This window comes from Dermacentor silvarum, chromosome 5, assembly GCF_013339745.2.
Source record: "Dermacentor silvarum isolate Dsil-2018 chromosome 5, BIME_Dsil_1.4, whole genome shotgun sequence".
In the NCBI taxonomy this organism is placed as follows: domain Eukaryota; kingdom Metazoa; phylum Arthropoda; class Arachnida; order Ixodida; family Ixodidae; genus Dermacentor; species Dermacentor silvarum.
Genome location: NC_051158.1, coordinates 150,732,850 through 150,750,190, shown reverse-complemented (window position 1 = coordinate 150,750,190; position 17,341 = coordinate 150,732,850). Strand labels below are relative to the sequence as shown.

The following is a 17,341-nucleotide window of genomic DNA, read 5'->3' as shown; positions in this document are numbered from 1 at the left end:
AATGAAAAGGGGCCACTGTCACAGGACGTAGTACACGTTTCTTAATTAAACAGGCGTGCACAGGCCATCGCCAGTCACAGTATGAGCACCTAAATGCCTAATAAGCATACTGATGGCCATTCAGAGATGTTTCTGACTTTGCTGTGGCGATCTGAGCCCTCGTTTTGCCCACTGTGCGTGTCTTGCATAGGAGACCGTTAACGGGGCCTAGTACACATTCCTTAGTTGTACGTGCGCGTGCACCGTACCCCATAAAGCAGAGAAAAACCCTCAATGTATTAGGGAAGCTAGCGAAAAGGAAGGTAGTAAGATTAAAAGAAAGCTCAGAAAGTTCAGAACGTGTTTAAAGCTAACAAAAGAGCAGAGGTGTTTCTAAAGCTCTGAAGGCCTGCTGGTAAACTAAAGTGTCTCGGTGCTGGTACTGTGAGCGGAGACGGAGCATGTGCAAATTAAAGAACACGTGGTATGTCCTGCAGAAGTAGCCCGCTTTCCCTCGCTTGATATACTTCACCGCGTAATACGGCTCTATTGCAGCGAGGGTAAATTTAAAGGCAAATATTGCAAAGTGAATCGATGGTGTGTTTCGGCGTTCTTCCTGCTGTTCATTTAATGCGACCCGCCGGATAATTCAACGAGTTTCGTCGGTCTCGTCAGGTTCGAATTAACGGGAGTTGACCGTGTTCACAAAATTTGAGGCCTTCAGTAAGTACACTGCACAATATAAAGCATTTATTAAAAAAATTACACCATCTTCCCGTAGGGGAACCCTGAGTAGTACGCGAAGCAGCCATGGGGTCGACTCCAGGTAGTTTTATCAGCTGTATAAACTTGGACATGCAGCAGCAGCACCAGCAACGTGCAGAACTGTTGTCGACGCCATCGGTGTTTTGCCCGCGTTCGCACCGAACGTGCGCGGCGTTGGTGACTGTTGCCGGTGCCTCTGGGTTACCTACCGTCGCGCCTCTAACCTAAGCTGCTTCCCATTATCGTGCGTGGAGCCGCAGGTGTTGCCATTCGTTGTGCAATCCGGAGAGCAGAGGAGCATCAGAGAGGAGGAATGCCGAGAGGAGAGGAGATGAGACAAGGAGAGGAGAGGAGGGGGATGCGCATGCGCAGTAGGGGTGTGGATGCCACACGGCGGATGGATGGAGGGAGAGAGGGAGTGACATAGCCCCGACCATAAGCTGCTTCGCATCTAAAACCACGAAGTGAGTATTAGGAACAACTAAGCAGATTGTTTGCCAAACAGAACAGAGGTGCTCCACCTACTAGTACCAAACAATGCCCACTGCCGAACGTCCTGTCTAAGCAGCATTCTATAACGAGTGATATTGTTTAGCTGGAAAAGTCTGTGCGACAGTGTGCTTTAGTAGATTATGAGCAGTGCGAATGGTATGAAAAATATAGCATTTCTGCTTCAATTGCACGTTACGTTGTGTACGGTCGACCGTGTAAAGAAAAGTGTTGAAAGAACATTCATAGCTTCAAATAGTGACTATTAGGTTCAATGACTGAATCAAAGAGGACAGAATTCTATTTCTAATTTGGAAGTTTTGAGTATTCACCAACCCCTAGGTACTAGAAATTTTGCTGGTGGGAGGAGTGCGCCATGTGATGGCGTCTCATTCTACACAACCACATGGGCAATGAGTGTTCTCGTCTTATCCCGAAAGTGGAGGTACTGGCTATTCACGCCCAGCACAGAGCATCAAGAAACCGTACCATTAGCCCTTACCAGCCTATTGCCGTAAAATGCTAGTTCCCTGTGACAGGTGCCGAGGGTTGGGCCAATCAACTGCTCACCAAGTGATGGCAGGTCCAAGAAGCCAGATGTTGGCCAGTGCAAGTCGGAAGTGGAATGGCACCTGCAAGGAGGAATAATCTCATCAATACTTAAACGGACCGCTGCATGCCTGCACAGCACAGTGAGGTGCTGTGTTGCACAGGCCCCGAGGAAGAACCCTAAATCAATTTAGAATTGTGGGCAAATGACAGCGCATTAGGGACAAGGGACAACAGCGAGAACGAGACACGTAGAGTGCTGACTTCCACCCAATTTATTGCCATAGGACATACACTTACAAGCACATGTTGCACAAGATGAAAAAACAGAATAATACAGTACTCTTAACACTTGCGCAGAAAAGTAGGGATGGGCGAATATTCGGTATTGTCGAATATTTGATCGAATAATTCTACAGTTAAACCTGGATATAACGAAATTGACAAATTCCCGAAAAACTTCATTATAAAGAGGATTTTGTTATATGCAAGTTCGGCACGAAAATTCGAAAAATAAACGTTTACCGTATTTACTCGACTCAACGTGCCCTCAATTGTAACGCGCACCCGTTTTCCGTTTTCGTCGAAGCACTCATCCTCGGAATGTCACACCAGGTACCGGATGCGTGGACGCGTGTCGTTTCGCACAAGCGCGAGGCATCGGAAACGAAGAGCAAGCGTCACGATGGCGTTGTAGCGTCGTATAGTGTTACAGTAGAACCTCGCTGTTACGTTCCCAGGGGCTGCATTTTCCCGGCTGTTGCGTCGTTTTCGACTGGTTCCGGCACAGCTCCCTTAGAACTCAATGCATTGGTAACCCCGCTGTTGTGCCGTAACTGTGGGACCGTTGCCGCATCATACGTTGCGAACTGCCACCCCGCGCCGGCCCGAGCGGCCATTTTGACTTTTCATGTTGCTTGGCTTGGTGGCTTGACGATGGCATTGGCCGCCCAAAGTGCCGGGGGCGACAACTATGACGTATTTTCGGTTTCCGTCAGCAAAAGTATGGCCCTTGAGATCCGTATTTGCTATATAAAGATGGTGTCCATGACGCGTTGTGGCCCTAAAATTGGTTTTGGCTCATAGATATTCCGTATATAAGGGTACAGCCACGCTAGCGGCAAAAAACGCGCGCGTCATGCAGCTAGCGGCAAGTTGCCGCGCGTCAGCGCCTTGCCACGAGGCCACCGTGGCACGCGCGTCTCGCCGCGCGGCAGCGCGATAAGATCTCCCGCGCTCTCCGAACGGGGGAGCAACACCGCGAGCGCTCGTTGTTTCATGCTAGAGACGACCATCGTCGATTGAAAACCCGGCGCGGACCGGCGGCGTTCCGGTTGTGATGGCTCCGTGACGTCACCCTCGTCGCTCTTGATTGGTTCTTCCTCTCGCGGCACGCGGCATTTGACACAGAACCCATTTCGCGCGGCACGCCGCAAGACCCCCGATTCCTGCCGCTGTTGCCGCGCGCAGCATGACGCGTTGCCACGCGTTTCTGACGCGCATTTTTGCTGCGTGCTTTTGCCGCTAGCGTGGCCGTACCCTTAAGTCCAAGGGCGATAGCGCAGTCGCCGCGCGCCGTATGCTGTATGTGCGAGTGAAAACGTGCGAGGGGAGCCGACGACTGCGTCTAAATCTCGCGCGTGCAAGAAAAGCAGGGAGCAAGCGCGCTGCCTTCTTCCGTTGCGCTCGAGGCACCGGCGAGGGAGCGAGGGGGGAGGGTTAGCGGGGCGGCGCGTGGTCGCGCAGGCCGTATCTTCAAAGCGATCTGCGTTGAGGCAGAGTCTAGCAGTGTAGGTGCGTCGGCGGCTCGTAGCTTTCTGCGTGCTGTGTGTTCTCGGCGCTCAGTTTGAGCTGAAGCAATAGGCACCAGCACGAAGGTCACATCGCTCACCTCTCCAGCAGCGCTTCCACACGCCGCCAGCGTTTGACAGCGCGTGTCCGCGCTCATCGAGTCTGATGTGCCACAGCGTGTACCGGCGCGTCGGCAACATCAGCTGGAAAAGGAGAGAGTGCCGGCTTGGCGGGCTAGGCCAGCTGCAGCAAGCGGCAGGATCAGATTTGAATGAAGGGAGGGGGAAAGGTCATGCCCGCGGCGGCAAGATCGCCGGGTCGAGGGATTCAGGGCCGCCTCGCACACGTGCGCTCGCTTCGCATTCCATCGCGGCGGAGAAGGTGCTTCCGGTTGCTGCTCGCGCAAAAATGGCAAAATTTGGGGCGAAATCTCTAGGTGGTCGGAGGGGGAAATTCGTTATATCGAGGGGGTCTCCCGCTGCCACTTCGTTACGTAGAGGTCTCAAATACAAGTGCTTCTATGGAGTAACGGCGGGGAATTGAAAAACTTCGTTATATCCAGGAATTCGTTATATGGAGGTTCGTTATAAGCAGGTTTAACTGTATATTCGTGTCGATTCAAATTCCGGTATTTGATATTTTCGAATTATTCGGCGCTCCTGAATAGACAGCCAGAAACCACGGACGGCCGGTACCCATCTCGGAGGCTATGCTTCACGTCATGGCTGCCATACATCAACCATAAATCTCAAAGGTTATACGTTTTCGCATTAAAGAGCCGGAAATATGCGACGCAAAAGAGCAGAAACGGCGCTAGCGTACAACCGAAACGAAGCGGTGGAGTCCGCATCGCCATAGTCATTAGCGGAAATCGTACATGAATGACCGCAACGACGGAAAACTTCGTGCCTATTTGTGTCTTTATTGCATTTACCGCCGCGCATGATGAGTTGGCCATGGGATTTCATAGTCGCCATCCATGATCACGTCGATAGCTGCCACGGTTTCTTCCGGCGCGGTTACGGCAAAAAGTAGTTTCGTTTTGACTCAATACGCACGTTGGCCAGGTGCCTAAAGAGCAGCGTAGTGGCCATCCATGATCGCATAGATAGCGACCGCGATTTCGTCTGCAGTTGGTGCAGCGAACAGTAGTTTCGTTCTGACTCTGTGCGTGCGTCGGCCGTGTGCCTTAAGCACCGCAAAGTCGCCGTTCATAATTGCGTCGATAGCGGTCGTGGTTGCGACAAACAGTTGTTTCGATTTGACTCGGTGCAAAGCTGTCGAGAATGAAAAGCACCAGCTACATTGCGATGGACGTGCGATCTGTTGTCGGTCAGCTTACTGGTGAAAAAATAATCGGGATGTGCGCGCGGTAGTGCAAAACATGTTGCAAATGATGGCGTGCACCGCGGCCGTGCTGCGAAGGAAGTCGCGAGGCCTCGATCGGCACTGCGAGAGCCAATCAGTCACGAGATGACGAGAATTGCAGCTTCCGCACTCCTTTTGTGCAAAATAGCAAAATAGTTTGCTCATTCATTACACTAAAAAATCGTGGTGACGTAGTAAACATTTGCTTATTGTTTCCTGGATACCCTGATAATTCGGCATTCGGTTAATTCGGACATTTCTTTTTGGTCCCGTGAAATTCGAATGAACTAGGTTTTACTGTAATATGTGATATATACCATTCGAACTATTCGATTCGAAATTATTCGACCAAATCACTATTCGCTTCGAACCTCAAATTCACTATTCGCCCATCCCTACAGAAAAGCAATTTCTTTGTCAAGTAAGGAAACAGAGGTAGTGCTGACACATTGCTCTGCTACCCAGTCAATCATATTTGCTTCAATTATCGCTCCAATAAGTTATTCTTTTGCTCTACCTCTAATGCTGCATCTGTCGTACAACGGAACGCAACCACAACATGTACACCTGCCATACAAACTCTATTCATATTTGTTTCCCAGATAGGAGTTTGGTCATTGAAACGTAAACTGCATGCTCTGTTTCCCGATGGCCAAGCATGAGCATCTCATGCTCCAATTTACTGTTTGATAATCATCATCATTGATTTATGTTATGTCTATAACAGGACTAATGCCTCTCCCAATGATCTCTAACTGCAGTCGACCTGTGTCACCCAACTTTTCTTAATATTTATAAATGACCTTCCCAACACTATTGTTTCTTCCGTAAGATTGTTTGCTGATGATCTGATAATATACAGAGAAATTACAAGCATTGCCAATACTGTTATTTTGCAAAATGATTTAGTTAAAATACAAAACTGGTGCAGAGAGTCACATATGCAAAACACAGAGAAAACTGTCCACATGGGCTTTACTAAAAAGTGTATGCCAGAAGCAGTATATTAGCTAGGCGGTTCCCCATTGCAGATTGTTTCCGAGTACAAGTACTTGGGTGTATTTCTCACACCGTCCAAATGTTGGCACAGGCACGTTGATTTCATTACAGCAAAGGCATGCAAAGTGCTAGGATTTCTATGGTGCAATACAAAACTCTTTCCCCAGCAGGCTTGTGATCTTCTGTACAAAAGCTATACAGTCGCCGACCGTTTATTCGGACGCTGAAAATTCGGACATGCTCGTTTATTCGGACACCTTCGCGGCACCGCCACTCGTCCCATTGAAGTAATGTATAACCACGACCGATAGTTCGGACGCTCTACAGCGCGCCGTTCGATTTTTCGGACTCCGGCGGCCTGGTCAGATGCGACGTCGAACGCCACGATACGGTCACGACAAGCTGGCCGCGATGTTTACATTTTGCTAGGTTGCCAGCACTGAAAGGCCGCGCTTGCTATGGTTGGATTGCTGGTGTCTAAATCCACGCAGCACCTACAAGTGTCAGTTGCCGATCTCGAAGGCTATACTTTTGTTAGCTGCACCTATTGGTTGTCGTGTTTCGGATTTAGCCAGTCCAGTATCCATTGACTGTATACCGCGGCCAAACAGCAGGCCAGGCCAAGCCAAGCCAGTGTGCTTGGAAGTCGGTGCTCGGCCTTTGCGATGTCAGTTGTTACGTGACCTAGGCCTTGTTAACAGCTACCTTTCAAGTCTCGCTCTTTTGCTTAGTGCAGGGGTTCTCAAGTACGTTCATCCCAGGGAACCCTGCTAAGCTCCACGAAGCGCTTCGGCGTTGCTGTCAGTCACGTGCCGCGTACGATTGCCGCTGAGGACCACGGCGATGCGGACTGCGCCGCTTCGTTTCGGTTGGACGCTACGCCGTTCTTGCTCTTCTGCGGCGCGCATTTGCGGTGCTCAGCGTTTTTTTTTTTTTTCCTCCAACGTATAGGTCAGTGCGCACGCTATCGGCAGCTACCCTATCTACAAATAGGAGAAAGGCGTGTGGTGGTAAGCTACGGCCTCCGAGATTCAAGTGCGAAAGCTTAGGCGCGCTGCCCGTTCTGAGGTTGGGTGGCTACAAGCTGCTTGCGTATTTATTGCGCAGTTCGCGCGTTGCTGTTACGCACTGTGATGTGCTTTTTGACACTCGGGCATGGGTAATGGAGTTTCTTTGGATCAAGCGCACCTCGTGTTTGCCGTTTTAGACACTTGTCGAGAGCGGGACCAGGGAAAATTTATCAGTGGCTCGCGAAACCCCGAGCAGGGGCCTGCGGAACCCGTACCCGCAGAACCCACTTTGAGAACCCATGGCTTAGTGTGTTAGGCCTGATTTGCTTGTTCGATCTCGTCCAGTCGTCGCGTAGTGCGAAATGGCTCCGACGCCTCCCGTGCCATCTGCGCCAACGAGACGCGGCAATTACAAGACTCTAGCTATAGCGATAGCCATACACTGTCGGAAATAAGGCTGACCTGATCGCGTGTAAGCGTGCATCTGTACAGTCGCGCATTGACAATTTTTTCCGTCCACTGGGACCATAAAGGTACTTTTTTCTGGCGAATCCTTTTTTTCGGACTCGCGATTATTCGGATTTTTTCGCAGTTCCCGTCGAGTCCGAATAAACGGTCGGCGACTGTATTAGACCCGTTTTAGAATATGAATGCACCGTATGGGGCCCTCCTACGTGTACCGACCGAAATAAACTTAAGAGAGTTCAGAATATAGCAGCACGGTATGTAATCGGTAACTATGAGAGAAACTTTAGCAGTACTACTGGAAAACAAAAATTAAAATGGGACACTTTAGAAAAAAGAAGGCAGACATTACGCTTGAAACTCTTTCACAATATATTTTATGGCCAAATCGGAATACACCGCAATAAGTATATTCTTCAGCCACATTATATATCCAGACATACAGATCACGAGCTCAAGGTTAGGGAATACAGTTGTAGAACTAAGCTTTTCAAAAGCACTTTTTTACCCAAAACCATTTTAGAATGGAATCGACTGCCTGCTGCTGTGGTTGGTATACTTAATAATGAACTTTTTGCAAATTCTCTGTGAAATTTTGTTCTTTATTTTACAGTACATAGTTAATGTAGAGTTTGCTATCATTACATAGTGCTTTATTATTTAATTGTATGATGCAGTTTCTTGGCTTTTCTGTATTGTATAGCATACTGCTGTTTGTTGTATGCCATAAGCTGTTTACATTGTTTTATGTAACCCCCCCCCCCCCCCCCACTGTAATGCCTAAATGGCGCTGTGGGTATGAGAGTAAATAAATAAAAAAACTCCATCCTATGTCTGCAGATTTTACTAATCTCATCGCACCATGAAATCCCCTGCCCTCCTTCATGGTGTTTTCCTTGACATGGCAATCATTCTGTTATATTCTAGCAAGCCGACAATTATTTGTTACATCTGTCAGCTCCAGTTCTTACTATTTATCTCAAACTACAGTAAAATCTTGTTACTGTCAACACCACATTAAAGAACTTTTCAGATTAACGTTTTTTTTTCAATCCCCGCTAGAATGCTTATATTTTCAATGTAAAAAACTTTCAGTACTACAAATGTCAGATTACCGAATATTTCACAATAACGTACGTAATTTAATCCTGTCATCACCAAGATGCTTCGTTATTACGAAGTCCTGTTGAAGTTTCGGTACCAAATCCCTGAGACTTACACGTATCATCAACATCTGCAGCAGCAGTAGCCGTGCGCTGGGGAACCCGTTTCAACGGGTACAGCCCCAGCAGCATTGGCATCAGCATGAGCGTCGCATATGGTCATGTTCGGACTCCCCTACTAAGTTGTAGGCCTAGCGACACCCCGTTGACAGCGATCGGCAGGAACTGCGATGTTATCGGTGCTGTGATTGTATTGTGCGTTTGCTTTGCTGACAACGAGTTCTCCTGGCCCCTGCGTTAAAAAGAAGCGACGCCAGTTTTCGCTCAACGAAAAAGTGGACATTTTGACGCAGCTGAATGCTGGAAGAAAGCAAGTTGACCTGCGCAGGGAGTGTGATATTCCACCGTCAACAATGGCAACGATGCTCAAGGATCGGTAAAAGACCGTGAAATTGCATCGAGAGCCACAGCTGGCTCCCTCAAGAAAACGGTTGCGGCTTGGAAACTACCAGAACGTCGACGACGCCGTCCTCACGTGGTTTAAGGACGCCAGACAAAACGATGTGCCCTTGTCAGGCCCGATTATTCAAGAGAAGGCGCTACAGTTTGCGGCCGCTTTGGACATCTCCGGTTTTGATGCAAGTGCTGGATGGCTTTACCGCTTCCGGCAAAGGAATGGCATTTCGTGGCAAGTTGTTTGTAGCAAAGAAAAGGCAGCAAATGGCGAGATTGCGGTTCCCTGGCGGAACGGGTGCTTTCAAGAGATCATCGAGTCTTTCTCTCCGCTTTCAATGGCGATGAAACGGCGTTCTTTTATCAGTTGTGGACTGATAAAATAATGAACTTCAAAGGTGACAGGTGCAAGGGCGGAAACAAATCATGCCTCCGCGTGTCGGTTCTGTTCTGCTGCAACTCCGCGGGCACGTAAAAACTCAAGCCGCTAGTTGTTGGCAAGTCTGCTAAGCCGCGCTGCTTAAAAAACATTGTCTCGTTGCCTTGCGACTACCGAGCTAACAAAAAAAGCGTGGATGGCGCGAGAAATGTTCACTCAGTGGTGCAGCAGCTCGACGACACAGTGAAGAAGCTAGACAGAAAAATTCTTCTCATCGTTGACAATTGCTCGGCACATATTGTGAATGTGCGATTTAGCAATGTGCAACTTAAATTTATGCCCCCGAATTGTACTTCTTTGCTCCAACCTTTGAACCAGGGCATCATCTGATGTGTGAAGGCCGAATTTCGGAAGCATCTTGTGCAGCGCCTCCTGATCAACATTCGACTGAAGCTGCCCACACAGGTCAACATCCGTCAAGCTGCAGAAATTCCTACCGGGTCTTGGTGGAACGTCAAGGCAAGCGCAATCAGCAACTTCTGGCGAAAGGCAGACCTTTTAAAGGCTTCACCTACGCCACAAGACTGCGAGGACACAGAGGGGCTCAACCTAGAGCTTTGGAATGAGCTTACCGAGAAGCTCCCCATAGACACCGCAGTGACCTTCAATGATTACGTTGATAGCGACAGCGCGGCGGCTACATCCGCGGAGCTCACCACCGAAGACATTGTAAATAAAGTGTGTGAGCAAGAAGATTGTAGTAGTGACGAAGACGATGCCGACACTGGATCAACATATAAAGAGGAAGATTGCTTCCAGCTTGGACGTTTTAGTTTTTCTAGAAAAGACGTAATCATTCCTCGGGCGCTATAAAGATGTCCCCAAAGACGTTCAAAGGTAGGTGAAGGATGTTAAGGCGTTCGACCGGCAGCGCTTGCTGTCTACTCGCCAGAAGAAGATTAGAGACTTCTTCAAGCAATAAATTGTAGTTAAACTGTGCCCAGCTTTTTTGTTTATTATTTACGTACGAACACGTGCATCTGCTGCGAAGGTATGTAATTTTCGTTCTTGTGTTACATTACTGACATGAAAATATTGGTTTTTCAGTACTGCAAAAATTAAAATTAACGAAGTAAATTTGGTGGTCCCGTGAAGTTCGTTGTAATGAGATTCTACTGTATAACATCAGTGGCCTTCAATTGCTCTGTAATGCATTCTGCGATCGCCACATCTTGGAATGTTATTTATTTATTTATTTATTCAAAATACCCCTAAAGGCCCTCGCGCAGGAGGGTATTACATAGGGGGTGTTCAATACAACAAAAAAATGTTATAAAGTGGGATTAGTCAAACGTGAAAAGAACAACGCATGAGCGAACACAAATATCACAATAATATTAGCTCCAAATAACACAAAGATAGACATGGAAGAAGCAACAACAAACAAAGAGAGAACAATGTGTCGGAAGTTATACAATAAAAATAGCAATAGTTTTATTTTCACTTCACAACTTCCGTCATTATTAGTTCATGAAATTTAACAGAATCAATGACGGTGGCTATGTGTGATGGCAGTGCGTTCCAGTCAACGATTGTACGTGGAATGAATGATTGTGAATAGTTAAGGGAATGACACGCAAAACGCTTCACTTTGAAAGGATGGTCACGTCTGGGAAGGATGGCAACTGGTGAAGAAAAGAAGTCGTCATGAAGCAATGGGTGATGATAAAGTTTGTGAAACAGAGATAACCGTGAAACTGTGCGTCGTTGAGACAAGTCTGGCAGTTCTGCCCGAATTTTCAATGCTGAGACACTAGAATGACGGGAGTAGTCTGAAAAGATGAAGCGAACTGCGCGGTTTTGAAGTGATTCGATGTTGTTGATTAAGTAAGCTTGGTAAGGGTCCCAAATGGCACATGCATACTCGATTTTAGGCCGTATTAGGGTGATGTAAGCAAGTTTACGTAGGTGCGATGGAGCATGCTTCAAGTTATGTTTTAAGAGACCTAGTGACCGGTTAGCAGATGCGAGTATGACGTTGATGTGATAATTCCAGGATAAGTCTGAACTAAGGTAAACACCAAGGTATTTGTAAGTAGTAGTAAGTTCAACTGCAGTATTATTTAAAGAGTACGAGGTGGCAATGCGATTAGGGCTTTATATGTATTTATTTATCTATCTTTATATTTTTCCTTCCATCGTTTATTGCACGGCTGTTACCATCTCAATTTATTTGTTATCTTCCAAGTTTTGGGTTCATGGCTTAGTGCTTCCACATTTCATTGAATAAATATTTTTCTTTTTAACAACGATGTTGGCAAACTCCCATTCTAGGCTTAGTGATATCACAGAGCTCCCTCAATTTAAATATATTGTCATTTAGAAAGGCATATTTGGTATTCCTTCCCGTATCACTGAAGAAGTACTCAAGGCAGCATCCAGTAAAACATTCCTTTGCCATTGCTTTCTTTTTGTTCTAGCTTCATAGATGCCTGTATATGGACCACACCTTCCATTTCCTCTGTCTCTTTGATACTGAGTATACAAATAATACTTCCTTTTTCCTTGTTTTTTTTTCCCCCAGTAACTAAGCCACAGTTATCAAATTTAATAATCCAGTTTTCAAAGTCTGCTTTCGGAAAAGAGAGCCAGTTGGTGCATTCACTCTTTGCACAGATATTTTTATGGTTCTTCCGGACATTTTATTAATGTCCTCCACGGTATCACAGCTATGTTTATACAGTGATGTAAAGCGAACATATTTTGCCTGTAGACAAGACTCAAACTTTACAGCATTCTGTAGCTCTTTAATACATCCTGTTTCAGCTAACTTGCGCCAAACCTGAAAGAAAGAAGGTGCGCACTACGCAAATGCAACCATTGCAGTATTATTCACTGTCCTCTCGAGCAATTTTATGTGGTCTTTTATTACGAGCTCAAGTCATGAATTATAAAAGTGAAAAAACTTATGTTTAAACTATTGATCTAAATGCAAGATAATAAACATAGATGTTGTAGAACGTGCTTGCAAATATCCTAAATTAATGCTTTTCACGAAGATGACTGTTGTGGTCTTATTTGCTTTAAGATTCCAAAGAAAGCTTACAAAATCTGAAAAGCGCCATGCAACTAGACACTTGCCTGGTGCATTAGTGCGCGCAAACATGCTTCGAATGAATGATCAAAGCTGCATGCAGACCAGGTGTATGAACAGGCCAGAAGCAAATGAGATGGTTCAGAGATAATGGTCCTGGCTTCTACGTTTGCCAAAACAGTTTGTCTGCTGAAGAGATAGAGCAAGTGTAGCCACGGGATACAGTGATAAATACTGCATAGAAATACCTGAATCCATGTCAGCTATTGGCAGACTGCATGGTTGAGGAGTTTATGGTGGCGGATGGTGATGCCTACGAGACGACTGTTGTGACCACCACCTTGCAAATATAATTTTTGCTTGCCGCCTATTCACTATGCTCAATCTGTGTACAGCATTGATAATTAATTTGGAGCATGTTTGAGGGCACGAAGTCGCTGCATGCAAGTGCCTCATCCCATGTAAAACTTTAGATTTCACACGGTTATTTTTTTGAGCCCCTAAAGAAATAGAAGTGCAACAACTATAGTCATCTAAATATTTTAATGAGAGATTTCTAAATATGATCTTTAACGTTTGTAATGAATGTTTGCATTTAAATGTGCACTTAAATGCAAACATTCATTACAAACACATTGCATTACATTGCACAGAGTCCAGAAGCAGTTCGCTTTTTTTTTTCATTTTTATAAATGCGACATTGCTTCATTATCATTTTCATAACTTTATTGCTTATCGAAGGCCTGCTTTGGTTTTTATTTATCAGGAACGCACATTGAAAGGATATGCTTTTTAATGTGTGCTAGTAAACTCTCAAAGGCCTTCCAAGCTCTTTGAGGTATACTGCACAAAGTATGCATATTTTGATAGTTTTTTTTTTAAATCTTTCAATGCATACACGTATTCATAGCTTCAAAACAAAAACAAAAAAAAAAAAACGCTTGGAAGACAGCGACATGTTATGTTTCATTCTTCATTTCTGCTGTTCGTGCTGCTTTGGCATCAATTGCTGGTGAATGATTTCTCCTTCGAGTTCTCCGAAGTGTTAAATCTTGACAGGAACCTACCTCTGGAGCCAGAGCTGTCAGCATCTCGGCCACCACCGAGCGGCTCAGCTGGGCAGGCTGGCACTGGCCATGGAAACTGCACGGGTCAAGACGTTCCACTTAAATGAACAAAATGAATGCAAGCAGGACTAGCTGGCAATCATCCTCATCTCCAACTTGCTGGACAAATGCCTTTTCTGAGAGTCTGGCAATCAAAATGCTATTGAATGGGCAGCAAGCACAGGATTTTGATGTTACGCTGACTGGTACATTTTGTAAAAAGCTGCGATCTACCGCTAGAGCAAGGACCATTTTATGGTACGTGACTGAGCTTTGCTTAATGGGCGCGACATTAAAGGGACACCATATGGCAATATCATAGCCACCAATATGGCAGCATTAAAATTCATAAAAAATTCCATGGTTACAACACCGGAAACGGGAATGGGAGGAATAGCACAAATTTTACTATAATTTTGCCTGAGCACTCACATTTTTGTGGGATACATACACATGCTATTAATGATGACTTAATGTTAGACACAACACACCAGCAGCAGCAAGCTTAGAACAGCGCAAACTGACAGGAAACATACTGTTTTTAGATCCAAGTGATTTTATCAACGAATTTCTTGTTGAAAATTTTTCCTGCTTCAAGAACGTATCTGAATCAGCTTGCTCCAAGCAGGTGCCTCTCAAGCGTCCTTTTAGAACCGGAAGGCTACTAAGTGTATGCCGGGGGCCAATGAGTGAAACGTCTTCTTGAGCAGACTTTAACTGTTGTAAAACTTGACAAAACATATGTAAAACCACAGATGGTGCCCAAATGAATAAATTACAGAAAAAAAATTGGGAGAGCTGACAGCTGCATTATAAGCGACACTTCTGTAATGGCAAAACAACCAATTTAGTGATAAAAGGAGCCCTGCTATGTCAGAAAAGATGCAAAAACAAAAGGCAGGTGGCAACACTGTCCTAGAGTTCCACCAACGGCTCTCTGTGATGCCTTAGATTTTGACAGCCCCTACTCGTGTCTATTAAAATCTGCATAAGTAAGCAAGATGCTCCACACTGCACTCCAAGAGAAAGCAAGGACCAGACACTGAAAGTTTCAAGAACCTGTAGTGTGAAAAAATAACCCAAATACGACAACATGCTCTAAAATCTGTAACGTCATAGTGGTGTACTGGCACAGACATTTCGGTGACGAATTCAAAGAAAGTCTGCTTTTCATTTCCGTCAGTAATACTTAACACTTTTTGACAAATGACCGAAAATAGAGTTTTGATTAATCATCCATACATGATTTCGTGGAGCTCATCAGGGTCTCTTGAGATACAGGAAGATGGGAATATTTATGGGAAAACAAATGCTGGTAGCCGACATTCTAGTTGACGTCAGGATTATTAAATGGAGTTGTGCAGGCCCTGTAACGTGTAGAGCACGTAACTGGTGCTCTGTTAGAGTCACAGAATCGGTGACAAGAGAAGGAAAATGCTGTTAAGGACAGCAGACGATTGGCTGGTGCAAATGAGTTTCCCACTAGAGGTAACAACAAGCTTGAGAGATAGAGGTAGCAAGAGCTATAAGTACTAGAAGTAACTCTGTTGCTGCGATTGCTAAGCTGCCATGGATATGATGGCTAGTATGAACATGAATTTGTCTGATTTGGTGCTTGTGGCGTTATTTACTACGCTTCATCACCATTTATTGGCGTAAATTTCGAAGCAATCTTACATTTCTAAATGCAGATGGCAATAGGACTTTGCAAAGTGCATTATTACGATGTGTTGCGTTTATAAGGCAATATGTCAGTGAAAAATTATAAGTTTTCGCAGTCACAAAGTCGTTTGAAGACAGAAGGATGAAGTTTATGCAAACCTTGTACAGTCGACTTCCGTTAATTCAACCCTGCCGGGACCAATGGAATTGATCAAATTATCCTGCGAGTCGAATTTATAAAAGATGCAAAAAGAACTCAAACACACGGCCGATTCATTTGGTAGTATTTGCCTAATTCTATCACGCCCCTGAATTAAACATGTGCCCACCTTTTATGTGTCCAAAGTAGAAAACTAACATAGAAATGCCATTAAAGCTGCTACACAAGGTATAAATGTACCATGCACCCAATCTACTAGCAAAAAAAAATGAGTAAGGGTCTAATACGTTGCACAATTGCAGCCAGTTTCGTAAAGTCACCTTCGCCGCATGGTTTCTTACAAATAAATTCTGGAGTATTACACGCCAAACCACAAGAGCCTTACAAGGCACACCAAAGTGGGGGACTTGGAATTATTTTGACTAAATGGGGTTCTTTAACATGCATCCAATGCACAGTACATGGGCATTTTTGGCATGTCACTGCCATCGAAATGCAGCCGCCGTGGCCAGGATGTGATTCCCTGCTCTTAGACTTACCAACACAACACTAAAATCACAATGGTATGTGCTACACAGTCTTTCAAAGTCAGCTTCACTGCAACAGATCTGTGTGAGCCGCTAAAGCATACAACTGCCGCGAAGTCGGTTTTGGTATCCTGACCAAATGCCCCGCGCAGGCAATTTTCAGCCCAATTTTCTTCAAAAATCAAACAGCGCATGTTACAAGCGAGTAAATACCATAATCAGACATTGTGAGGTACAATTATTGCTTAAAAATCTTTCTAGGGTGGGTCGAAAATAGGCGTTTGCGACGGGAGATCATATGTGTTTGGCACATTCATTGTCCCCTAAGCTACCCTGAGACAGATGATGCCACTAAAGGAATCACTATTGTGGTCAGCATACAGGAGAGGCATGTGATTGCTGACTGGTCAAGTTCAAATTATTCGACGAAGGCCAATTTTAGGAATGAGATAACGAAAAGTCGCAGTTTCGCCGGAAAGACGAAGCATCGATTGCAATAGCAAATTAGTCGACAGCTATACAAAGTAGGTATAGTAGCTTTACCGACCGTTAAGACAAGCAAACATTCATTTATAACTAAATTTATAAGCATGGTGTCACGCACGGGCAAACATAAATGCCTCTCACTCGATCAGCGCCGACACTCCCTGTTAAAATGGTGGCGTGAGGAAGACTGGCAGCAGCAGCAGCGAGCGAACTGACCTTTCGTGCTGCCTCTCGCTTCAATGCAAACTAAGCGACGAAAACACTGCACACACGAAGCTCTCAGTCCTCGGCGAACCTATACAAGCTGTACTCATTGCAGATCACGTTCAAGATAGGGCCCGCGCCATACGCAGATGCTGCTGGAGTAGAATGCCCTCACGCCACCACCCCAGTGCTTCGCATGCGGTACAAGATGGCGTGCTTCCTCCCCGCCTTTCTTCCATGCGCACACGAGATTAAGCTACCATGCTCGGCTGACTGTCGCACACGCTATCACTTGCGCCTACACCCTATGGCGAGCGGCCACGCTGTTGCCGCACTTGAATTTTACATGGAACATCACGCCGCCGCCGGAAATGCGCCTGGTGTGCCGATATAACTGCGATCGCAATAAATGTTTGGGCCCATGGGCACCAGCCAGGACCTTTGCCCGGGATTGAATTACCAGAAATATCTAATTAACCGGAGTTCAATTGACGGAAGTCTACAGTATTAAGCACTATTTGCCGTGTTGACTGAACCACCATGCTTGCATCTCCCGTAGACACAGGAGCCAGAGATCCCATTAGTGAGTTGCGTAGAAAACTCTACGGGCGGGGTGATGAAATTCTGCCTCCATCACAAATGTGACTACCACAATCAGCACTTGAACCCTTAATGTCATGCCCAGCCTCAGA

At 45.7% G+C, this 17,341-nt stretch overlaps 1 protein-coding gene across 1 annotated transcript in view; it reads right to left on the bottom strand.

Moving 5' to 3' along the window:
* The window catches only part of LOC119453798 (N-fatty-acyl-amino acid synthase/hydrolase PM20D1), a 62,501-nt gene that overhangs the window by 26,434 nt on the left and 18,726 nt on the right, over positions 1-17,341 (bottom strand). Inside the window, exons 6-7 of the mRNA XM_037715847.2 lie at positions 13,572-13,647; positions 1,804-1,865 (exon numbers count right to left, since the gene is read on the bottom strand). Coding sequence (XP_037571775.1) covers positions 1,804-1,865; positions 13,572-13,647 — 138 coding nt within the window. The remainder of the gene's footprint in view (positions 1-1,803; positions 1,866-13,571; positions 13,648-17,341) is intronic.